The sequence below is a fragment of the Macaca thibetana genome, chromosome 4 (assembly GCF_024542745.1).
Source record: "Macaca thibetana thibetana isolate TM-01 chromosome 4, ASM2454274v1, whole genome shotgun sequence".
NCBI lineage: Eukaryota > Metazoa > Chordata > Mammalia > Primates > Cercopithecidae > Macaca > Macaca thibetana.
Window position 1 is genome coordinate 94,035,304 of NC_065581.1, and position 25,887 is coordinate 94,061,190.

General features: G+C 40.8%; 2 protein-coding genes across 8 annotated transcripts in view; one reads left to right on the forward strand and one right to left on the reverse strand.

The window, feature by feature from the left end:
• The window catches only part of NDUFAF4 (NADH:ubiquinone oxidoreductase complex assembly factor 4), a 350,782-nt gene that overhangs the window by 91,696 nt on the left and 233,199 nt on the right, over positions 1 to 25,887 (reverse strand). The gene's annotated exons all lie outside the window — the stretch shown is intronic.
• The window catches only part of KLHL32 (kelch like family member 32), a 239,256-nt gene that overhangs the window by 83,038 nt on the left and 130,331 nt on the right, over positions 1 to 25,887 (forward strand). Inside the window, exon 1 of one of the 7 annotated variants that reach the window (XM_050786561.1) lies at positions 22,939 to 24,197. The exons of 4 other annotated variants lie outside the window; for them this stretch is intronic. In XM_050786561.1, coding sequence (XP_050642518.1) covers positions 23,844 to 24,197 — 354 coding nt within the window. In that variant the 5' untranslated portion in view covers positions 22,939 to 23,843. Of the gene's footprint in view, positions 1 to 22,938; positions 24,198 to 25,887 lie in introns of those variants that run through there. 2 more of the 7 variants (XM_050786566.1, XM_050786565.1) reach the window with 2 other exon arrangements.

The window sequence follows — 25,887 nt, forward strand, 5'->3', positions numbered from 1 at the left end:
TCTAGATTTGTTTTGCTAGTATTTTGTTGTGGATTTTTGCATCTATGTTCATCAAGGATATTGGCCTGAATTTCCTTCTTTTGTTGTGTCTCTGCCAGGTTTTGGTATCAAGATGATACTTGCCCCATAGAAAGACATAGAGAGGAGTTTTTCTTCCTTAGTTTGTAAAAGTAGTTTTAGTAGGAATTGTACCAGCTCTTTTTTATATATCTAGTAGAAGTCAGCTGTGAATCCATTCGGTCCTGGGCATTTTCAGGTTAATAAGTATATTAGTCTGTTCTCATGCTGCTAATAAAGACATACCTGGGACTGGGTAATTTATAAAGGAAAGAGATTTAATTGACTCACAGTTCTGCAGGGCTGGGGAGGCCTCAAGAAACTTACAATCATGGCAGAAGGGGAAGCAAACATGTCATTCTTCACGTGGTGGCAGCAAGAAGTGCAGAGCAAAGTGGCAGGGGGAGGGGCGGGGGAAAGCCCCTCATAAAAACCACTGGATCTCATGAGAACTCACTCACTATCACAGGAACAGCATGGAGGTAACTGCCCCCATGATTCAATTATCTCCCACCAGGTCCCTCCCAGGACACATGGTGATTATGAAATCTGTAGTTCAAAATGAGATTTGGGTGGGGATAAAGCCAAACTGTATCAGTAGGCTTTTTCTTACTGATTCAATTTTAGAACTTTTTATTGGTCTGTACAGGGATTCAATTTTTTTCCTGGTTCAATCTTGGGAGGTTGTATGTTTCCATAAATTCTGTAAATGAATTTATCCATTTCTTCTAAAGTATAGCTTGTGCGCATAGAGGTTTGCAGTTGTCTTTGAGGTTTTTTTTTTTTTTTTTGGTATTTCTGTGAAGTTGGAAGTAATATCCCCTTTTTCATTTCTGATTGCATTTATTTGGATTTTCTGTCTTTCTTTTATTAGTCTAGTTTGCTGTCGATTTATCTTATTCATTCTTTTGAAGTACCAACTCCAAGTTTCATTGATTTTTTGCATGGTTTTTGGAATCTCAGTTTCCTTCAGTTCAACACTGATTTTCGTTATTTCTGGTCTTTTGTTAGCTTTGTGATTGGTTTGCTCTTGTTTCTCTAATTTTTCTAGGTATGATGTTAGATTGTTAATATGACATCTTTCTAACTTTTTGATATGGGCATTTAGTACTGTAAACTTCTCTCTTAACACTGCTTTAGCTTTGTCTCAGAGATGCTCATGTGTTGTATCTTTGTTCTCATTATTTTAAAATAATTTTTTGACTTCTACCTTAATTTTATTGTTTACCCCAAAGTTATTCAGGAGCAAGTTGTTTAATTTCCATGTGATTCTGTCATTTTGAGTGATTTTCTTAGTATTGATTTCTATTTTTATTGCACTTTGGTCTGAGAGTATGATCGGTATGATGTCAGTTTTTTTTTTTTTTAAATTTGCTGAAGATTGTTTTATGGCTAATTGAGTCATCAATTTTAGAGTATGTGCCATGTGCATATGATAAAAATGTATATTCTGTTGTTTTTGGATGAGGTGTTCTGTAGATATCTATTAGGTCCATTTAGTCAAGTGTTGAGTTCAGGTCCTGAATATCTTGGTTAGTTCTCTGCCTCAGTGATCTATCTACTAGTATCTAATATTATCAGTGAGGTGTTTAAGTCTCCCAGTATTATTATGTGGTTATTTAAGTCTCTTTATAGATCTCTAAGAATTCTCTTTATTAATCTGGGTGCTCCTGTGTTGGGTGAATATATGTTTAGGATAGTTATGTCTTTTTGTTGAATTGAATCCTTTACCATTAGGTAATGCCTTTCTTTGTCTTATTTTATTGTCATTGCCTCAAAGTCTGTTTTGTCTGAAATTAGAAGAGCAACCCTGCTTTTTTCCATTTTGTGTTTGCTTGGTAGATTTTTCTTTATCCCTTTACATTGAGCCTTTGGGGGTCATTGCATGTGAGATGGGTCTCTTGAAGACAGCTTTACCATTGGGTCTTTCCTTTATCAAACTTGCCACTCTCTGCCTTTTAATTGGGGCATTTAGTTCATTTGCATTGAAGGTTAATATTGACATGTGTGGATTTTCCTGTCATTGTGTTGTTAGCTGGTTATTATGCAGACTTGATTGTGTGGTTGCTTTATTGTGTCAGTGGCCTATATACATAAGTGTTTTTGTGGTAGCTGGTAATGATGTTTCATTTCCATATTTAACACTCCCTTAAGTGCCTATGTTAAGCCAGGTCTGTTGGTAATGAATTCCCTTAGCATTTGCTTGTCTGAAAAGGATTTTATTTCTCCTTCACTTATGAAGCTGAGTTTGGCTGGATATGAAATTCTTGCATGGAATTTTTTTCTTTAAGAATGCTGAATATAGGCCCCCAATCTCTTTGGACTTGTAGGGTTTCTTTTGAAAGGCATAGTGTTAGTTTGATGGGTTTCTCTTTGTATGTGATTTGCCCTTTATCTTTGGCTGCCTTTAATATTTCTTCTTTGATGTGACCCTTGGAGAATCTGATAACTGTGCATCTTGGGGATGGTCATCTTGTATAGTATCTTGCAGAAGTTCTCTCCATCTCCTGAATTTGAATATTGGCCTCTCTAGTGAAACTTGGGAAATTTTTCTGGGTAATATCCTCAAATATGTTTTCCAAGTTGCTTTTTTCCCCCCTCTCTTTCAGGGATACCAATTTGTCTTAGATGTGGCCTCTTTACATAATCCAATATTTCTTGGAGGATTTACTCATTTTTTTTTAACTTTTGGCTGACTGAATTACTTCAGAAAGCAGCCTTCAAGCTCTGAGATTCTCTCTTTAGTTCATCTATTCTGCTGTTAAAATGTGCGATTGTTATCATGAAATTCTTGTACTGTTTGTCAGCTCTATCAGATCAGTTTGGTTCTTTCTTATAATGGTTGTTTCATCTTTCAGCGCTCGTATAATTTTATTGTAATCCTTGGATTCCTTGGATTGGGTTTCAACTTTCTCCTGAATCGCAATGATCTTTATTCTAATCCATATTCTGAATTCTCTGTCTGTCATTTCAGTCATTTCAGCCTGGTTAAGAAACCTTGCTGGGGAACTAGTGCAGTTTTTGGAGAAAAAAGACACTCTGGCTTTTTAAGTTGCCAGAGTTTTTGTACTAGTTCTTATCTCTGTGTGCTGATGTTCCTTTAACAGTTGTAATTTGAGCACATTCAGTTAGCTTCTTTTCTGGATGTTTTCAAAGGGCTGAGGCTTTGTGCAGGATCTTTATTTGCAGCTGATTTCTTGTCCTTGTTTTTATGCGGAGTGGGGGGTATATTAGCAAAGTATTTTTGGTGTTGAGTTTGGGCTGTGATCCAGTAAATGGTGCTTAAGCATAATGGTAGGTTGTTGGTCAACCACGTGGCTCCTCTGTATTTCTTCTTTTATTTTTATTTTTATTTTTGAGACGGAGTCTCGCGCTGTTGCCCAGGCTGGAGTGCAGCCGCCGGATCTCAGCTCACTGCAAGCTCCGCCTCCTGGCTTTGCGCCATTCTCCTGCCTCAGCCTCCCCAGTAGCTGGGACTACAGGCGCCCGCCACCTCGCCCGGCTATTTTTTGTATTTTTTAGTAGAGACGGAGTTTCACTGTGTTAGCCAGGATGGTCTCGATCTCCTGACCTCGTGATCCGCCCGTCTCGACCTCCCAAAGTGCTGGGATTACAGGCTTGAGCCACCGCGCCCGGCCATTTCTTCTTGATTTCAGCTGTGCTCCCTCTTAGTGCTCTGAAAGTGTAGTTTATTCTCCCACTCAATTTCTGGCTGCAGATCTTGGATTGGCACTCCCAGGGTGCACACTGCAGCTCAGGGTGAGCTCAGGCTTTGTGTGTCCTCTCCAACTTGGAGGCATCAGGGGGAGGGACCTTGGCACTGGCTGTGGCAGAGGGCCATTTACTTGTCTCTTGGGGCTCCAGCCCAGAGAAATAGAGAGCTGCTTCCAGTTGGTGTGATTGGTCCAGGGTTGGGCAGCTGTGTTATGGGCCCAAGCTGGGACGGTGGTGGGGGCGTGGGGGTTGGTGGGGGGGGGCTTGCTTGGTGATGAGCAGGGAGCACTGGAGGCTAATGGGTGAGCTAGACTGGCCTCTTCTCTTTAAGATGGCTGCAGCTTGCTGGAGGTGTAGGTAAAGCACTCAGGGTCTTTGTTCCTTCCTGAGTCCAAGGGCAGCAAGGGAAGTACCACTGCAGTGGCAGCGGCGGAGGGGCTTTCGGTTTTGTCTGGGAGGTCCACTGCAGAGAATCACAGACCTGTTGCTAATGGAAATGTTTAGTCGGGGCTTGTGGTGACTGCACTACTGGCCCTGCTTGGTGAAGCGCAGGGGGTCAAGGCCTCATGGGAAGAAGAGACTGGGCTCCCTCTCCTTACTGCGACTTTGGTGCTGGGAGTGCAGGTGAAGCCCTCAGGTTCTTTGTTCCTTCCCCAGTGCAAGGGCAACAAGGGCAGGACCAGTGCACTGGCAGTGGCAGAGGGACTGTTGGTTGCCTCTGGGAGCCCCTCCCCAGGGAAACTTAGAGCCACTAGCAGTGGAAGTGCTCAGCTGGGGGCAGGGTGGCTGCTCTGCAGTTTGAGCTGAAGGGTCCTTCCTGGGGAAGAGTACAGAGTGGGAGCTCACAGAGAAGAGACACTGGGTTTCTCTCCGTATGGTGGCTGTGTTGTTCTAGGGATGTCAGCATAGCAACCAGGCCCTTTGTTCCTTCCCCAGTGCAGTAAGGGTGGTACCATCGCAGCTGCAATGGCAGAGGGGCTATGAGTTGTCTCTGGGATTTCCCTCCCAAAGAAACACAGAGCTGCCACCAACTGACATGTTCAGACCAGGGCAGGGCGGTTGTGCTAGGAGCCCAGGTGGAGAGACCCTGCCCATTGAGGGGTAGTAGAGTGGGGACCTGTGTGGAAAACTGGCCGCTTTTCTGTAAGGCAGCTCTGCCTTAGTGCCTGATCACTGTGTTCCCTCCCAAGCCCGGGGGCCACAGGAGCGAGGGCTTCAGAGCAGCAAAAGTAGTTGCCTGCCTGTTACCTCCGGGAGATCCCTTCCAAGAAAGTGCAGATATGCTACCATGGAGAGCCCTAGGAGGGAGTGGTCAAGGTCGCAGATCTAAAGGCCTTGCCCAGTGAGGAGTAGCGGGGATAGGGACCGCATTGAAAACAGGCTGCTTTTCCAGGTAAGGTGGCTGCCCTGTGCTGGGGGTCTGTGATAGTCCCTAATCACTGTGCTCCCTCGCCAGCCTGAGGGCAGCAAGAGCTAGGGCTTCCGAGCGGCAGAAATGGCGGCCTGCCTGCGACCCCAGAGCTCAGGCAGGGCTGCGATGGCCGCGGTAGAGTCTCAGGCGAGTGGGCCATGTCTGGCGAGGTGCAGTGGAGGTGAGCGTGCACTCCATCTGCTGCTCAGCCCTGTGGATTTGCCCCCATCCTGAGGGGCCTATGCGGGAGCCTGACCTCTCTTGTTGCCACAGCTGCAGCTGCTGGTGTCCGGGTACTTGGGGATCCATGGGACTCCGGGACCTAGGGTTGCAAAGGTCCATGGCAGAAGTGTGGGTACCCAGAGACTCTCACTCATTCACTCACTGTTTCCCGGCCGTCGGGGGGGCCTCCCCTGGCTCTTCGCCTCTCCCAGGTGGGCAGTTGTCCTGTCTCACTCTTCTCACTTCTGTGTGGACTATGTCGCTTCCTTGATGAATGTGTCCACTTGGATAATCCAGTTGAAGAGCTAATGTTTACTCACCACTCTCTTCTCTCTCTGAGAGCGACGCGCACTCGCTGCTTCTAGTCAGCCATCTTGGCTGGAATCCCGGTTTTGAATTTCATTTTGGGAAATGATTTGATTTCGCACATTTGTGTATATGTGAGAAAGAGGGGAGAAGGTATGATGAGTACGTGCGCGCATGTGAGTGCAAGAGACCATTTCACTTGTTGGTATTTAACAGTGTTTGCTGCTACTCCCAGTTTCTCATCTATTGCACCACAGTGCCCCTCATACTCTGATAGGTTATGCACAAAGAGTGCCTCCTTTGTAATACCTATATTATAAAGCCTCTGGAGAAGCTTTATTATTTGCATTTTGCAGGTGTGGAAACTAAATTACAATATGTTTAAATAATTTACCCAGGGACTGCCAGATATTAAGTAGAGGAGCTGATTTTCACACATCTGTCTCTCTCAGTACCAACTTGTACGTTTTCCACTTAGGCTTTGTGCTCTGCTGGATTCATGTGCAGTTCCTTCAGTCTCATAAGCTGCTTGTAAGGTCATTGAAAGTCAATGAAAATTCACTGTCTTGTGCACTGATTGTTCAGATGGAGAAAGCCGAATAAAGTTGGAGCAGTTGGCACTTAACTGTTATCTGGGCAGTGCTAAGTGCTGGAGTTATGGTATTTAAGGAGACATAGGCTGAGCCCTTTGGAGCTTGTAATATAGATATCATACTGGAAGTAATTTTTTCCTTATACTCAGTATTTTTTTTTAGCTTTTGCTGCATAACAAAGTACCCCAAAACCTAGAGGCTGAATTGTTCTTCTGGTCTGCCAGCTCAGCTGATCTATACTGGATTTGCTTTTGCGTCAGTGGTTAATCAAAGGGTTTATTGGGGGCTAGTGATCTAAGTTGGCCTTGTTGACATGGCTGGTGATTGGTAGGCTGTTGGTTGGGGTGGTAAGGGAAGCTGGGCCATGTATTTGGAAGACTAGCCTAGGCATTTTCACATGGCAACTAAATCCTAAGAACTCAAGAGAGCAAGCCTCAAGGCACAGATGCTTCTCAAGCTTCTGTTTGGGTCTTGTTTGCTAATGTCCCCCCTGCTGGCCGAGCAAGTCACATGGCTAAGTCCAGAATCATCAGAATCATTTTAAGAGGGTGTACAAAAGGGCATAGACGCAAGTAGGGGAAGAATTTGTTGCCATTGTTGCAACCTTCTCCCATCAGGAACTATCAAAATTCTGAGATTTTTACCCTATTTGCAAGCTAACTAGTTAGGCAGGCTACCACACTGTTATAGATGCTGGTAGAAGACATGAGTCTCCTAAATCAGAAACAAAGTACACTTTATCCTCATAATGGCAGTAGTAATCAAGTCTCAGCATTTTTGCACCTCTTTTCTGAGCCCCGATTCCCACAGGATGACATGAAGAGGGCCAGCTTGTGTTACTACACACAGAGTGAGTTGTGTTATGGGAGAATATCATTGAGGTTAGGGAACTGGAGTCTTTTATCATGAGTAGCAAACATGTCTACCCTTTGCTCTGGAACGAGATATTATTATTCTGGACAGTAAGCATGCTAGCCTTTGCTCCACATAGAGATACTGTATCTTCCAGGATTGTAAGCAAACCTACCCTTTGCTCTGGAGGGAGATACTACTCTGTCTTCCAAGGCTGTTTGCTATAGAAACGTCCTTGAAAAGAGAGTTCAGAGGCCAGGCGCGGTGGCTCACACCTGTAATCCCACCATTTTGGGAGGCCGAGACGGATGGATCACAAGGTCAGGAGATCGAGACCATCCTGGCTAACACGGTGAAACCCTGTCTCTACTAAAAATACAAAAAAATTAGCCGGCGTAGTGACGGGCGCCTGTAGTCCCAGGTACTCAGGAGACTGAGGCAGGAGAATGGTGTGAACCTCGGAGGTGGAACTTGCAGCGAGCCGAGATCGTACCACTGCACTCTGGCCTGGGCGACTGAGTGAGACTCTGTCTCAAAAAAAAAAAAAGAAAAGAAAAGAGAGTTCAGAACAAAAAACAGTCGTCTCATTCACAACATATGCCAAAATGCAAGAAACTCATGGAGAATTGTCTCCCAACAGTCACATGCCCACCAGAATATTTGTTTTCCTTGTGTCTTACACTCTATCAAACTGAAACATTGGAAAGAGTATCCTGTCTTAGTAATTTGTGCCTCTCACAACACTTATCATGTTACCTCATGTTTTATCAATGCTCAGTAAATATTTATTAAGTGAATGAAGAAATGTTTTCTAATTTTTTATAGTTCCATGTATATTTCAATTCTTAATATCCTAAAAATAAAAATATACAAATTATTTATGTTTCTTTTCCTTTTAGTGTGATATGTTCAAGTTAATTAAGTAGTTTGGTATAAACTAGATTTTTGTGCTCTGTACTCTGATATTTGGCAGTTTATTTTGAAGCTCAAGTCATTGTTGTTCTGATTCAGGGAAGGTGGGACTGCAAGAGTAAGAAGGCCGAAGTTTTGATGGATCTTTTCCTTTATATTGGTCTGTGAGTTAATATCAGCTTTTCTTGCTTAAAATATGATTAATGAATGAGTAGTTGCACACAAAGTACTATGACTTCCTGTGATCATCACCATTTTAAAAGCAAGTGACAAAACATATTTTTCAGCCAAATAATAATGCTTTTAAAAATAATAAGAAAGTTAGGCTTAATTTAAGCAGTATGAGCACAGCATAGCATTAGCCAGATGCTCTAACAGTCAGACCAGGACTTCTTTCATCAAAGTGCAAAGTAGTTGTGGAAAGAAGAAAGGGATGAGCTTTTGAGTCAGATCTGAGTTTGAATCTAGCAGCAGGGACCTAATCTGTCTGTTCTGTTCACCATTGTTTCCAATGCTGCCTGGCAAATAGTAGACACTATTTTAATACATGTTTGTTGGGTTACTCATCTTCTTCACTATCCATTCTATGACCATAGCCAAGTCCTGTTACTTCTATGAACCTATGTTTTTTCATCTATAAATTGATAATCACCAAGCATAGTTCTCTGGATGGGTTGATACAGAGACTTAAGTGAGATATGGTATATAAAGCTCCAAGTATAGTATCTGACACTTTCAATAAATGTGAGCTGCTTCACTTCTTAGACTAACTTAAATTCCTGGTCATGTTCTGCCTGGGTGTTACAGTGAAAAAAGGCCAGTTGTTAGGCTCAGCTACTGCAGGTTCACTCACTTTTTGATGGGTCAGAATAACTTTTTAATTTCATCCTTTCCCAGCTTTTCATTTTCTGACTCTGTCACCACTTTCCCTCGTGCATAGAACATTCCAGTAGCCATTTAACTTTTCTCCTCCTCTGGCTGTTCTTTTTCAAACCATTGTGCAGATGACTCCATAACTAACTTTCACTTCCTGCTGAGATGTTCCTGAGCCCCTTGCTTCCTGTCTACCAGGCTCCGGGAATGGCTTCATGCTGTCTCATCATCATTCACCCTCCCCTTTGTTCCTTTGTCTGTTTATCCAGTGTTGCAGCCACACTGTTCTCCAAACATATTCTTTCCACTTCAGGGCCTTTGCTCTTCTCAGCTTTGCTAGTGACCATTCTTTCCACCTGTAACTTCCTGTTCAGCTCTTAGTCTACCCTGTCCATCTTCCAGGTTTCTCACAACCAACAAATATGATGTCTCTCATGAAGCCCTATTCTGACCACCCTCTGCCACCACCTTAAATTCATATGTAAGGTTCCCCTTTTCTGAAATCTTAATACTTTCACCTTGTCACCTTCAAGGAATTAAAGATTATGTACTATGTGTGGCAGCCCCCTTACCAGTAACATCTCAGAGAGATTGTGACCAACCAAACACTAGTGAAGTCCATCAAACAAATAGTGTTGAACACTATTAAGTGAGGAAGTATTGAAACAGAGATAGCAAGAGAAATTAGGGGCCTTGAGTGGTGGCGACAAGTCAGCCTCTTCTCCCCACTTCCCTGGAAGCCCCTCTGACAGTGGGAACACATAAGTTACAGGGCCCAGCGTGGGCAGCCCTGGGCTGCGGGCCACTCTGTAGGTTCTGGAAGCTGTTGTCTAACATTTGCTATCTCCAGCTTAAATCTCCATGAACGCCTACACTTTCTGGCCAGGGAAACAGATGTCTTGACTGTCTAACATAGCTTCGTATATGTGTTGGTAAAGTGATTCAAATATGACATTTTGGAAAATTAAATATTTGAGCATCTTTTTCCGTTAGAGGCTGGGCATGCTCCTGCCTATGTAATTTTTAGAATTGAGAAAAGGGCATAAATCCCATGATTTTTAAAAAAAATCTGTGTTTCATGTATTTTATAATCCTACTTTCTAGTGCTATTTGATTAAAATTACATAAAAGACTATAAATGAGTATAATATGTAATTAGAAATAAACAGGTTTTTAAAAATTCAATAAGTATTTGTTACATACCTACCATTTTCTAGACACTGAATGAATTCGTAGTCTGGTAGGAGTTAGAAACAAGTGAGCAAATGACTGCAATATAATGTAATTGGTATACGGGTTTTAGAGTGGTATTTTGGGCTCAAACCTTATTTTTATCCCTTTTCCCCTCTTCAGCATTCTCAGGTAATAACAATAATAAATTAATATTAAATAATAATTAATTGAGCACTTACTGTTCTCAGGCAGCTATTCTAAATGTTTTATGTGTATTAACTCATTTAATCCTCTAGGGAAACTTATAAGATGGGTATTATTGTCATCTCTATTTTAAAAATAAAGAACAGGAGGCCCAAATTTTAATAATTCACATTAGGGGCATGAGAAGTGGTTAAGTAAGAGCTGATGATGGCCTGAAGTAAACAAGGAGCAGATGGCTGGAGAGAAGAGGGTATGTTTGAGGAGCGGGTTGGGAGGTAGGTAAACAGGACATTGTGATGGACAGTGAGGGGGAGGAAAGACAAGAGTGAGTGTGGTTGAGGGTCAGGGAGCATGGGAGCAAAGGCATGTTCATGCTGACCAAAGGCTTGAGGTCTGGAGAGTGTTAGGAAAAGAGCAGGCACAAGGCATTTGGAAAGAATCTGTACCATTGAGCGAGCAAACGAGGAAGGCTGTGTGTATGAAGATGTCTGTCCTCCTTGAGGCTGGAGCCAGTGTGTTTTCCTTTCTGATGTTTGTACCCTAGAACCCACAGTGTCTGGCCCACACAGACCGTCTTCATTCTCCCTGTTGCTCTCTGCCTGGAATAGTTTCTTACTGTGTCATGTGGGTGGGCCCTCCCAAACCCCTCTTCAGAATTTATCCCCTAAAACCCACTATGTATGCATTGGTTAAGACATTCGTTTGTCTTATTTCCTGAGAAAGTGTCCTATAAAGACTTGAAGGTGGCCAGGCATGGTGGCTCATAAATGTAATCCCAGCACTTTGGAAGGCCCAACGGGGAGAATTGCCTGAGCCCAGGAGTTTGAGACAAGCTTGGACAGCATAGTGAGACCTTGTCTCTATAAAAAAAAATTAGCTGGGTGTAGTGGCATGCACCTGCAGTCTCAGTTTCTTGAGAGGCTTAGCAGGAGGATCGCTTGAGCCCAGGCTGAGGCTGTAGTGAGCCATGATTACACCATTGCACAGGAGTACACAAAATACACGAACAATCATGCCAACGACAGCAAAAACATACAAGAGATCCTCCTGCTTAAGCCTCTCAAGTAGTTGAGACTACAGAACATACAAACAACCATACAAATCATAAAAAAGTACAAACAAACCAACCAAAAACAGCTTGAATGTAATAGTACTGCTGATTTAAAAATATGTAAATGTAATCAATGTTGGAGTCACGTTGTTTCCTATTTGGTTGGTTTGTAGACTCTTCATTACCATTTCTGCTTCTCAGAAATCACATGTAGTGACACGTGGTGCTTATTACATAAAGGATAAATGGCAGCATAACATTGACAGTTATTTTGCTTCCAGCCCCCAAGACTGTAGCCTTCTGCCTTATTCCTAGCCTGCCCCTCAACCTCCACTGAGTCTGTAAACCTCCAGTATACTTCCAGTAAATTATCCTTTTGCTTAAAAAATAAAATTAAAAATAAATATACTTTGGAAACTGTCAAATACTGTATGAATATTAAAAGCCTTTTAGTAGTCCGTTTCAGTCTTTCATTCAGTCATCCATGCCACAGCTTCCTTCTGGGCACATACTAAGCAGTCCCTGGGCTTGATGCTGTAATTAGAATCTGCTCATTTGATCTGCAGGAATATTGTCACATTCTGATTAAAACAGTTCTCAAAAATTAAATTTTAACTTGGAACAACATACATGAAATCTCTTTTTCAGAAAAAAATTAATAAAAATAATAGTAAAATAACCCCAAGTCCTTTAATGCATACAGTGATTATTTTTAGTTTAGCTTTTTTATGGTTACTGTAAGCATATAAATATATACTACTGTCCTAAATAGCAAAGCATTACTCTGCAGTTATCTAATTGGTGCTTGAATGTCACTAAAATTAAATCTCATGATGTTCAATATTTTCCTTAGTCAATTTTACACTGGCCTGCCCTATGATTAATTACTTTGCTTGAGGCCAAGCAAGTACTACCGAGTCCTGTGATAAGTGGATGTTTATGCCAAAAACAACAGCATTGCTAATTCTTGCATTTTTGCACATGTTGTATTCTTTTCTTTCTCTGACCACCTGTATTTCATGTATTGATCATAAAGGTACCAGAGTATCATTTTTACAGTATTTGAATTATGCTTACATGGTAAACTGATCATTATTTTCCATCAAATGAATACTTTTGGCTTACACTTAATTTTATAAAATCTGTTTATAGAAATCATTAAGAAGTGGAACAGCGTTAGTTAGAAATTGAAGAATATGGCTAAAGAATTTATTACTTTGAAGATCTTCTGAAGATCCTAAGAAGGAAAAATTTTAAGGAGGCATCTAATGGGCAGATTAACAAGGCTGTGGGGAAGTGATACAAATGTATGCTGCATTCAAAAAGTATATTTCCCTTGGGTGTGGTTACTCATGCCTGTAATCTCAACACTTTAGGAGACTGAGGCAGGAGGATCATTTGAGCCCAGGAGTTTGAGACCAGCCTGTGCAACATAGGGACATCCCATATCTACAAAAAATTTAGAAAACTAGCTGGGCATGGTCACACACACCTGTAGTCCTAGCTCCTCGGGAGGCTAAGGTGGGAGGGTCATTTGAGCCTGGGAAGTCGAGGCTGCAGTGAGCCATGACTCTGCCACAGCACTCCAGCCTGATTGACAGAACAGGACTCTGTCTCAAAAAAAAAAAAAAAAGTTAATTTCCATTTTTGTTTGAACTTTGATATCAAAAACATCAATAAAATAATTTATTTGCAGATTATACTCACCTGTTTTCACCATATTTGATGGAATTTTGAAGTGAACAATTCCTGACAGTATAAAAAGGTAAAAATTCAGGTATTAGGACCATTTTTTTCCCTGCTATTTTCTTTCTCTGATGACAACTTTCTTTTTCTCTGTGAAGCTATAAGATAATTTGCCTCTAATATTTGTATTTTAAATGTTTTTCAAACATTTGAATTTTACTTTTTTAGATTTTAGTTAGTATTAATATTTTATCTTATTTAATATTTTTATTACAGTAGCTATTGGTACTTCCTGAATAAATGTGCTTCTTAATTATAGTTCTTAATGTGGTAAGAACAAATAAACCACATGCATGTAATTCATCATTATCTCAATTTCATAGACATTTACTGAGCATCTACTACATGCAAAAAGTTTGTGCTGGATGTTGCAAGGACTCCAAAAACACCACCACTACAGCTTCTGCACGGAGATGATTGTTGACACTTCAGGAATAGAGACTGTACATGAGGAGGGAAAGAGAGCGGGAAAAGAATGTCTGTGATCAGAACCTAAAGGATGCCTTTACTTGGGTGGTGGAAAAAGAATGCAAAGATGGCCAATGGGACAAAGAAGGAAAAGTCAAAGATAAAAACATAAGCAAGGTGTACATTTTAATCAGAGCCAGAAAAGGAAAGGGTTTCAGGAGGCTGACGTATTCTGCAGAAGACCGAGGAGGACTCAGAAAAATTCAACAAACTGGTATCATTAGAGAGCTGGGGAAGGAAGGCTAACTCTAGGGGTGTTACATATTAATTGATGCTACTCAAAGTGTGGTCCATGGACAAGTGCCAGTCTTTAAAATGCCTGTTAACTATCTATGCTGATGACCAAAGGATGTAAATGAGCTACATTGTGACATACCGTGTCAGTTTAATGGGCATTTTTTGACAGAAAGTCTTTCTTGAGGAAGCATGCAGTAAGTTCATTTGTGTGCTGGTAAAGATTTCTGATCTTGTCCCAGATGTTTAAGGAGCAGTTCACAGACAAACTGCTTTGAGGAGCACTGATAGAAATACAATACAATGTAGACAAACATGATTTCATTTTTAGGTAAAATTTATGACTTTATTGTGAGGTAATAAATGTGATTATAATTTCTATTGAAAATACTTTTGCCATTTTCTAGACATCAAATAAAACTTGCAAGAATGGGTTTGTTTCTAATAATTCCTGTCACTATTGCTTTGGGATACATTTTAATTTTTATTCTAATTACTCGAAAACATTATCTAAAAAATATTGCACATAATTTCCAAAATGTTGAGCAACCAAGATGTCACTCAGTAGGTGGATAGGTAAACTATGCTAGGTTCATAAAATGGAATATTAGCCTGTAATAAAAAGAAATGAGCTATCGAGTCATGAAAATGCATGGGGGAAACTTGAATTTATATTACAAAGTGAATGAAGCCAGTCTAAAAATACGGTGTATTCTATGAATCCCACTATATGACATTCTGGAAAAGACAAAACTATGGAGACAATAAAAGATCAGTGGTTGGCAGAGACTTGAGAGAAGTAGAGATAACAGATGGAGCACAGGGGATTTTTAAGGCAGTGAAACCATTTATATGATACTGTAATGGTGGATACAAATAATCTTACATTTATAAAAACCCATAGAATGTACCAAACCAGGAGTGAACCCTAAGATAAACTTTGGATTTGGTGGATAATGATGTGTAAATGTTGATTCAGCAATTTTGCCACACTGGTGGGCATGTTGATGGAGTAGTCTGTGCTTGTGGTGGGTGAAGGAGCTATGTGGAACTCTCTATACTTTCTGCTCAGTTTTACTGGTGAGCCTAAAACTGGTCCAAAACATACATTTTATTAATTAAACTTTTTAAATTAAAGAAAAAATATTGTAGGTACCTCACAACTGTCTCATAATTGTTTTATTGTTTTCAAGAAAGGTGGCCTTCCAATGAAGCTTTTTTGTTTTGTTTTGTTTTGGGTTTTTTTGTTTGTTTGTTTGTTTGTTTGAGACAGGGTCTTTGTTACTCAGACTGAAGTGCAGTAGCACAATCATGGCTCACCAAAGCCTCAACCTCCCAGACTTGAGTGATCTTCCCACCTCAGCCTCATGTGTAGTTGGGACCACAGGCGTGTGCTACCACACTTGGCTAATGTTTCTTATTTTTTGTAGAGATGGAGTCTCCTTGTATTGACCAATACTGAACTATTAGGTTGTAAAAACAAAATGTATTTCTTTGAAGAACAGATAACAGTCATGATCTATCAGGTCTTAGTGTCAAAGTTGAGTGATTCTAAGATAACAAAAGTAGATATTTTTAGATGGAGAGTAGCACTCTGAAGATGATCTGACTGGCTCTTTTGTTAAAGGTTGTTGCCATTCATCTAGACATATGTATATATGTACTTCTTGTAAGGCAGATCTCATGGTAATGAATTCCTGGACTATTTGCTTGTCTAAAAAGGGTCTTACTTCTCCTTTGCTTATGAAACTTAGTTTGGTTAGATATGAAATTCTTTGTTGGATTATTTTTCTTTAAGAATGCTGAATATAGGCCCTCAAACTCTTCTGCTTATAGGGTTTCTAGTGAAAGGCCCACTGTTAGCTTGATGGTGATCTCTTTCTAGGTCACCAGCCCCTTCTCTCTGGAGGCTTGTAAGAGTTTTTCTTTCATGTCTACCTTATGGAATCCGAGGACCATGTGTCTTGGGGATGATCATCTCATATAGTGTCTCACAGAGGTTCTCTACATTTCCCAAATTTTAGAGTTGGCCTCTTTAGCAAGGTTGGGGAAATTCTCATGAAAGATATTTTCAAATACGTTTTCTAAGTTGCTTGTTTTTTTCTGTCTCTCTTTTAGGGATGCTAATGAATTGTAGATTTGGTCTCTTTACATTATCCTATATTTCTTGGAGGTTTTGCTCATCCTTTTTTACTCGTTTTTATTTATTTTTGTCTGACTGAAATATTTTAAAGAAGTGGTCTTCGATTTCTGAGATTCTTTCTTTGGCTTCGTCAATTCTGCCGTTAGTACTTAGGATTGTGTTATGTAATCCTTGAAGTGAGCTTTTCAGCTCTATCAGATCATTTCTTAAAGTGGCCCTTTCATCTTTTTGCTCCTGTATCATTTTATTGTACTTCTTAGATCTCTTGGATTGGGTTTTGATTTTCTCTTGAATATGGATGATCTTTGTTCCTATCCATATTTTGAATTCTATGTGTCATTTGAGCCATTTCAGCCTGGTTAGGAACCATTGTTGACAAACTAGTGTGGCTGGTTGAAGGTAGGAAGACCCTCTGGCTTTCTGAGTTGCCGCAGTTCTTGCACTGGTTCTTTCTCATCTGTATGGGCTGATGTTTCTTCAGTCTTTCAGGTTGCTGTCCTTTGGATGAGGTTTTTTGCTTTTTCATCTTTGATAACCTTGAGAGTTTGATTGTGCTGTAAGTTAGGTACAGTCAACTGGCCTCATTTTTGGAAGATTTTATGAGGCCAAGGCTCAGCTCAGCACTCCTGGGCTATGTGCTCTAGCTCTGGGGGCTGGCACTGGTGCCCTAGCTTTGTTCTCTGACAAAGGTTAGGAACCTGCTGCACTGGAGGGACCAAAGTGTTCCCAGTCTACTGGCCACATCACTCTGATGAGAACTGCCCACTAAATCACTTCATCAAGGTGTTGGCAGTGGAATTGTTGCTCCCTTGCACATGCCAGTGACTGCAGCAATGTGCAGTGTGTATGTGAATTGCCTGGGGTGTGGGACCAGTGGAAGCAGAGCAGTGGCATTCCTGCACCTGCTGATGCAGGTGGTTGCGGTAGTGGAGGCATGACAGGATCAGGGCACCGGGGGAACAGATTGCCTGGCATTTGTGCTGGTGGTGGCGGCACGGGGTTGGGTTTCAGGGTGTGCTAGCACCAGCAGAGGGAGGTTGTGGTGGGGGAAGGCCATGGCAGCTCTGTGTGTTTCAGCTGGTTCTAGTGCACTGGAACTCTGTGACAGTCAGTTGTAGTCTGCCAGTAAAGGAGCTATGATAAAGTTTTCTGGGAAGCACCCTGTTTGGGCATCTGAGGCTGCACTGCAAGTGGGTGCTACCAGTCTGAAGCCCTAGGAGAGGCTAGAAGACAGGGTAGTGCTCAGATCGGACTAGCCCCATCTCACAAGGAAGACCACCCTCCTGTGTCCAGATCTGACAGTCACCCCTAGGCTAATGTCTCCTAGAGGAGCATAGGTGTCCCTGGCTGTGCTCCACTGCAGCCGCTCCCATGCCAAACCCTCTGGGCTGTGCACAGGCTGGAGTCCTGCTCCTGCCATCTCTCCAGGCAGCTCTCCCTGCCACGGTAAGTGTCTGTGGAGGTCATGGGGTCTCCTGCTGATAGGATTCTGGAGGTCCACAGTGAGAGCAGGCCATACCTTGCCTGTTCATCTCACTCCTTCCCCAGGAGATGCTGGGACCCAGGAATGAGCCCCTTGCTCAGCAGCCCTGTGCGGGGCTCCTAGCATCCTTCCCTTTCAGCCCAGCCTCTGCGTCTTCCTCATTGCCTTCTCTCCAAAGATCTGCTCAGAAAGTGTTTCAGTCTTCCCCATGTCCCTGTCTCTCAATGGGAGATGTTCCTCCTGGCTGTGTTTAGCCGGCCATCTTGGCTCCCCAGCCGCATTTTTATAAGATAATTAATTAGAAGGGCAGTATAGTTTTGGACCAAGACCAATCTAATTTATGACATCTCTGTTCACATACTTTCTGGCTGTGTATATCCTTGGGCAAGTGGCTTTATATCACTAAGTTTTATATTCTTCTCCAATTGTAAAAGCAGATAAATTGTCACTTCCTGGGGCTAATGTAGAAATTAAATAAGATAAATGTCAGTTGCAAACCAAGGGTTTGAAACATACTAGATGTTAAATTGATGGTTTACTAGTATTGGTGATGGTATCTAGTTTTCAAGCACGATAGAGTGGAGTGTTGGTTTATAAACCAAAATTCTGTTAAGAAACAGTATTTTTAAGGATATTCAGCAGAGACAATTTTTACCAACTTCATCTGTATATTAAATGTAAATGTTTCTCTTATTTTGAAATAATTTTTCCCAAGGCTTTGCTTTTCAAATGTAAATGTTTAATCTTTTGAACACATTGGCTCTCTGGGCACCTAAAACTCTCTTCACTGTCGACATTTTAGGATTTACTGGCCATGTTGCTGCTTCTATTTTAATTTGCAATCAAGCACTTGTATAAATGTAATTTGAAATGTTTGGAAAGTTGTGTATGGGATTGGAAAAATGCATGTGAGATGTTCCTTTGCTTTGTATATTGTGAAAGGGAGTATTTGTACATGCTTTGTTGTTATCGTTACATATGCTAGTTTACTGTTTTGAACATAATTTGTTCACCGCTTTGAATTCCCTATTTGATGGAAGTGAAATGGGATCTTGCTGGACAGTAGAAGGAAAGACTGCCTGTATTTCAAGCTCATACCTACCAAAGCATCAGACTGTTTCATATTTCAGAGCAGCTCAAAAAGCATGTGAGGGACTTCTTGATTTTAATTCTAGTGTCTTAAAAATGTATGTGGAGATTATACATGTTTGAGACCCTATAATTAAGGTCAAGAAGGGAGGTAATTTGCATTTCCCCTGAAAGAGCTTTGATACCAGCTCTGGAGACTGAGGGGCATTGTCAGTGAGAGGGCCCCACACAGAGGCTTCTGTGTCTCCAGCCTGCAGCCTGGAGGACTATGAAGACTTCTACTTAGCCTCACACAGAGGAAGGCAGAATAACAAACTGAAATGGCCCAAACAAGCTACTGAGGTTTTCCCTAGACTTAGAGTAAGGAAAAGGATCAGGCACTGGTTTTACAAAAAAAAAAAAAAAAGTGAGCATAGAGAAAAATATTTATAGGACACTCTATGCCATGCTCCTGGTTCCTTGCAGATTATCAATCAGTGGAAAGTGATAGAAGCAATGGGAGCATGAGCAGAATGGGTACAGAGGTAAGACAGCAGTTGCCGCAGCAATGGTGCTTGGCTCTGGCAGGGCTCATGGAGCAGGGCTGATGTATTAGAAGAGTCAGGACTTGTTCGTGTGTCTGTCTCTCCCTGTCCCCCAGATCGTAGCTGAATACTCAGCCCTGGACTTTGCAGATAATAAGTGTAGCAAATATTTTTTTAAAACATTTGTCAACGTCTTTTAAATTATTACAAAAGTTTATAAATTGAATCCTATATAGTGCATTGTTCTCCTTAACTATTTCTGATTATATATCATCTTTGGTTATTTTAGATATTGAAGAATTTATCCCTCATCTCTCCTCAATTTTGTGTGTATATGAGTGAGGAACTACAAAGTGTTTTCCTAAAAAAACACTTGCTAATATTCTGCCGTGTGTTATATTTTGGTCTTAATGTTGAAAAACAAATATCCTCAAATGACTTCAAATCTTGCTACCTAGGGAAGGAAATAGTGACTTTTGGGAAATAGAGAACTTTTGAATCTAACAAAAGTACCTAGAAGAATAAAAGCCACATTCCTTTATATATCTTATTATGCTTTTTTTTCCCCTAAGTAGTAAAACAGTCATTAGTTTCACTGAGTATTTTGGACAGCATATTAGAAATTTGGAGTACCAAGTTTACTATTCTTTACTGGAGATTGTCCAGCAGAGGAAAGCAAATACCAGTGGATATGTGGAAGCGTTTTCTGAACTTTAATATGTACACCTGCTGTACCTAACAGCCTGCTCAGAAGAAGGTTCTGTTTCTAAATGGTAAATGAGAGCTTCCCAGTGGACCATTATTGTATCATGAGTGGTAGTGGGAGGAGGGATAGTGTTTGGACATGAGGGAGTTATCATATATGCCATGATATCATTGCTAAGTCATTCATCTCTTGTCTAGCCAAGTTCACATTAAATTCTACTAGGTTAGCACTTGAGGTCATTTAATAAAACTGCTGTTTTTTAAGAATAGGAGACATGTTATTTGAATCCTGCGAGAGGTGGTTGCTGAAAATAATAGGAACCATATCTTCATATTTTAAGCAAAAGTCACTTAAGAAGCTTTGTGATAAATCACCTAGAGAAGTCAGTGAATTATGCCCTAATGGTTGGAATGAGACAAGCTTTCTAATAGTGATGATAATTATTAATTACTAATCGCAAGTATGTATGTGGTGGGAGTGAATCTCAAAGCTATAATAAAAGGAAATCTGTGCCTTTTTGCATAATGAATGAGAAAAGTATCTTTAAAAGGGCAAAGAAAACTATTAAATTATAAAAATGTTGAATTTCCTTGTCACAGCCTTTAAAAACTGTATAAACTCATCTAAAACCCCAATTCACTGTAGTGTGAAAAATAGATACATATTCAGAGTGATCAATCATTATCTTGAATTAAAATTAAGCATCCAAGTCATTGCAAACTTATTTCCTGCTTATGTACACGCTGAAATAAAATTATTTAAAACTTCTTAGTAGAAAAGGATATTCATGATGCAAGGATAGGCCAGAAAATGAATATACTTCTCACTAAGGAAATAATGATTGTTATTTAAGCTGCAAAACCTAAGCACGCAAAGGAAGGTAAATTGCCATTTATTAAAAATCTTTCTTTGTTTGCTAACCTCAGTCCTAGTTGTATTCACATTTGCTACTTTGTTTAATCCCTCCAGTAATCCTTAAATGTAGATACTACAAAAACTTTACAGATGATGAAATTAGGTTTGCTAAGCATTGAATAATTTGTAATCAATCACATAACTGCTGAATGCTAGAGTCTAAACCCTAGCCTAGGCACACATGCCTCCAAACCCCCTCCATTTTCCATTATACCAAGCTGTGTGGAACTGAGTACTCCCTGTTCATGTCTGCCATTAGCTATTGAGCATTATAGTAGGCAAAATAATAAACCCCCCTGCCCAAAGATGTCCATGTCCTAATTTCTGGAGCCTGTAATAATGAAGTGATGGACCTTGAGGTGGCAATACTATCCTGGATTATATAGCTGGACCCAATGTAATCACAAAGTCCTAAAGATGGAAGAGAGAGTCAGCAGAGTCAGAGTCAGAGGAGTCAGGACAGAAGCAGAGATTGGAATGATGTGATTGCTGGCTTTGAAAGAGAAGACCATGAAACATGTGACTTCTGTAAGCTGGAAAAGACAAAGAAGCAAGTTCTTCCTAAAGCCTCCAGAAGGAATGCAGCCCTGCTGACACCTTGATTTTAGCCCAGTGAGACCCGTTTTGGACTTTCGACTTCCAGAACTATGAAGTAGATTTGTGTTGTTTTAAACCACGAAGTTTGTGGTACTATCACAGTAGCAAGGAAACTAATACAGGCATCTTAGCATTTGCTAGCTGCGGTGAATTTTTCCTTGATAATTTTTGTGAATTTTCAGATGTGACTTTGCTTACTATCATTTCTGTAATCCTGGCCTCATAGGTGCCACCTGAAAGTGTTGAGAATTGTAATTTAGTCATAGGTTTCAGATTTGAAGAGCAATTAAACTATATATAGGGGTTCTCATATAAGAAGTAATTGGGTTCCTTTATTTCAAAGCAGAATATCAGAAGAGAGTCAAAAGGATTTGACATGTTTGATGTAGAAAACTTTATTATTATTGTTATTGTTATGGTTGTGGTTATTTTTCACTGTGCCTTCCTCAGCACTGTAAGTCCGAAAGAGCCCTTTTGCAAAATTTCATCTTTTTCTTGTTACTAATAGAGATCACTGTGCCTCTAAATGGTGTTTGGTCAGTGAGTTTTGTAATCTTAAGTGGCAGAAATGTCATGACATGTAATTTTGTGAGAAAAGGATACTTACCCTCTTAGCCTTTACATAAGTGAAATATAGTAAATGCTTTTAAAATAACTGCGCATTTTCTCATGAGAAATAACATTCCTTGTACTTTATGAGAAAAATATGTGTAAAGTTACACATCGTGGAAGATGCAGATTTTAATATCCAGTGTATTTCAGCAGTTTGGTATCAGAAAAGTGCACTGAGCTAGTGTTAAATCACTTTTTATTAGAATGTCCTCTCTATTTTTAAGTTGCCACATTATATGAGGAAACTCACTTTAGTTTTTGTGCCTTGGTTTCATTGTTGTAAAATGGAGAGAATAGTACCTGTTTTGTTATTCCATTTTTAAAATCACCTGATAAAATATAAGTGGCAGTGCTTAGAAAGGAATAAAAATAGTTACACCAATTCTAGGTGGTGTTTTTGTTATTACTAAGAAAGTCCCTGAAGTTACCCTCCTCTCTTCACCACATACGTACACAAACACACCCATACACACATGTATACATGTCAGGTCTAACAATGAAATACCCAGTTTAAGGCATTTTGATTCCATGAAAGGATAAAATAACATTTAGTAAACAGCCTAAGTATTAATTAAAAAGTTATTCAATCTTTTGATATAAGTTCCACAAATATCTTCAGTCAGAATTTATATTAATTTTTCAGTGTTCCCAGAGCTGAAATGATTATCACCTACTGAGGCAAAGGAAGAAGACAGCGTATTACGGGAGTCAAGCCAACTTTGCAACTTGCTGTGACTTATTATATTGGGTTATTTCCCCTGTTGCCACAAACAATATTTGTCAAAAGGGATAAATGCTCATTTTATAAATTTGTTGTCATAAAGTTTAAACTGAAAAATTAACATAAGTGCAGTGGTCTCTGAAGTAGGGGTTTGGGTACCCCTGACGGTGCAGGGGGAGGAAATTTTCTCTCTGTAAATGTTTCTTTTTCACTATCTGTAAATTATTATACCAACTTTATATCTGCTTTGGGTTTGTTTTATAGTATATATAACAAATTGGTATATGTTATGTCTATATAATTTATAATTTATAAATATATAAATATCAGGGCTACTAATCAACAGTGTAATAATGGTGTTTGCACAGTGAAAAAATGTTTCAAGAATACTACAATAGTGAAACAGTACACAGAATTTTAATATGACTTCATAGGCACTACTACTAAAGTTTAGAGAAAAAGAATTCATTGACCCATTTGACAAATTCTGATTGTCTACTATAAGCCAGATAATCTGCATTTTGTCATTGACCATGCAACAGTTCTCTGAGGCAGGTATCTTAATTTTGTGTTCATGAAAACTGAGGCTTAGGGAAGTAAAGTAACCCAGCTAAGGTCACGTAACTCATAAAGGATGCAGCCAAGGCTCAAATCCTTGTCTGTTGGTCTCCAAAGGTCAAATCCCAATCCCATTTTCATGTGCCTCCTATTCCGCTGAATAGCTTAGTATTAGAGCAAAGGTTGTGATATGGATAGGCTCTGTGTCCCAACCCAAATCTCATCTCAAATTTTAATCCCCATAATCCCCATTTGTCAGGGGAGGGACCTGGGGGGAGGTGATTGCATCATGGCAGTGGTTTCCCCCATGGTGTTCTCATCATAGTAACTGAGTTCTCAGGAGATCTGATGGTTTTATAAGGGGCTCTTCTCCCTTCACTCCCTTTTTCTCTCCCCTACTGCCTTTTGAAGAAGGTCCTTGCTTGCCACTTGCTGTCTGCCATGATTATAAGTTTCCTGAGGCCTCCCTAGCCGTGTGCAACGTGAGTCAATTAAATCTCTTTTCTTTATAAGTCACCCATTCTTGGTTATTTCTTTACTGCAGTGTGAGAATGGACCAATACAGGAAATTGGTACTGCAGAGAGTGGGGTACTGCTATAAAGATACTTGAAAATATGGAAGCAACTTTGGATAGCAGGCAGAGCTTGGAACAGTTTGGAGGGCTCAGAAGACAGGAAGATGTGGGAAAGTTTGGAGCTTCCTAGAGACTTGTTGAATGGAGTTTACCAAAATGCTGATAGTGATTTAGACAGTGAAGTCCAGGCTGAGGTGGTCTCAGATGGAAATGAGGAACTTCTTGGGAACTGGAACAAAGGTCACTATTGCTATGCTTTGGCAAAGAGACTGTTGGCATTTTGCCCCTGCCCTAGAGACCTGTGGAACTCTGAACATGAGAGAGATGATGTGAAATTGGATCCTATGTTTAAAAGGGAAGGAGAGCATAAAAGTTTGGAAAATTTGAAGCCTGATGATGCAATAGAAAAGAAAAACCCATTTTCTGGGGAGACATTCAAGCTGGCTGCAGAAATTTACGTAAGTAACAAGGAGCAGAATGTTAATTGCCAAGACCATGGGGAAAATATCCCCAGGGCATGTCAGTGATCTTGGTGGCAGCCCCTCCCATCAGAGGCCTGGAGGCCTAGGAGGAAAATATGGTTTTGTGGGTTGGCCCGCTGCTATGTGCAGCCTTGGGACTTGGTCCCCTGCATCTCAGTCATGGTTAAAAGGGACCGATGTACAGCTCAGACCATTGCTTCAGAGGGCACAGGCTCCAAGCCTTGGAGGCTTCCATGTGATGTTGGAGCTGCGGGTGCACAGAAATCAAGAATTGAGGCTTGGGAACCTCCCCCTAGATTTAGAGGATGTATGGAAACACCTGCATGTCCAGTCAGAAATTTGCTGCAGGGTTGGAACCCTCATGGAGAACCTCTGCTAGGGCAATGCAGAAGGGAAATGTGGGGTCGGAGCCCCCACACAGAGTCCCCACTGGGGCACTGCCTAGTGGAGCTGTGAGAAGAGGGCCACCATTCTCCAGACCCCAGAATGGCAGCTCCACTGACAGCTTGCACTGTGTGCCTTGGAAAACTGCAGACATTCAATGCAAGTCCATGAAAGCAGCAAGGGGGACCGTACCCTGCAAAGCCATAGGGGTGGCTGCCCAAGACTGTGGGAGCCCACCTCTTGTATCAGTGTGCCCTGAATGTGAGACATGGAGTCAAAGGAGATCATTTTGGAACTTTAAGATTTAATGTGTGCCCCATTTGATTTCAGACTTGCATGGAACTGTAGCCCCTTTGTTTTGGCCAATTTCTCCCATTTGGAATGAGTGTATTTACCATTTTATCCAGGAAGTAACTAACTTGCTTTTGATTTTACAGGCTTATAGGCGGAAGGGACTTTCCTTGTCTTAGATGAGACTTTGGACTTGAACATTTGAGTCAATGTTGGATTGAGTTAAGACTTTGGGGGATTGTTGGAAGGGAATGATTGTGTTTTGAAGTGTGAGGATGAGATTTGGGAGGGGCCAGGGGCAGAATTATATGGTTTGGGCTGTGTCCCCTGCCAAATCTCATCTCAAATTGCAATCCCCATAATCCTGGGAGGGACCTGGTGTGAGATGATTGGATCCTGGGGTTGGTTTACCCCATGATGTTCTCATGATAATAAGTGAGCTTTCACAAGAACTGATGGTTTTATAAGAGGCTCTTCCCCCTTCACTGTCTTCTATCTCCTGCTGCCATGTGAAGAAAGTGCTTACTTCCCCTTTGCCTTTCACCATTACTGTAACTTTCCTGAGGCCTCCCCAGCCGTGTGGAACTGTGAGTCAATCAAACCTCTTTCCTTTATAAATTACCCAGTCTCAGGTATTTATAGCAGTGTGAAAATGGACTAAATACAGATTGGAAATGTTAAATGGTTTTTAAAGTCAGTATGACTGGAATTTGGTGAGCAAATTAGCATGACATTTTATAGATGTTAATTTTGAAAAGAAAACTCCTGGACACATCTGGATGGGTTATCCCATGCCATGTCCTTGAGATTTAGGAGATTAATAAGCAGAGCCAAGCTGGTGCATCTAAAAGATTTGACTTGAACTCAGAGACAGATAGCATAGCTAATTTCAGCTGGAAGCTTCCTGATCTCCAGGGTTCTTATCCAATGTTTTGGGCACCATAGGGAATGCCCTCATCATTGGGAGAGTTGCTGCCTTTCTCTACCTAGT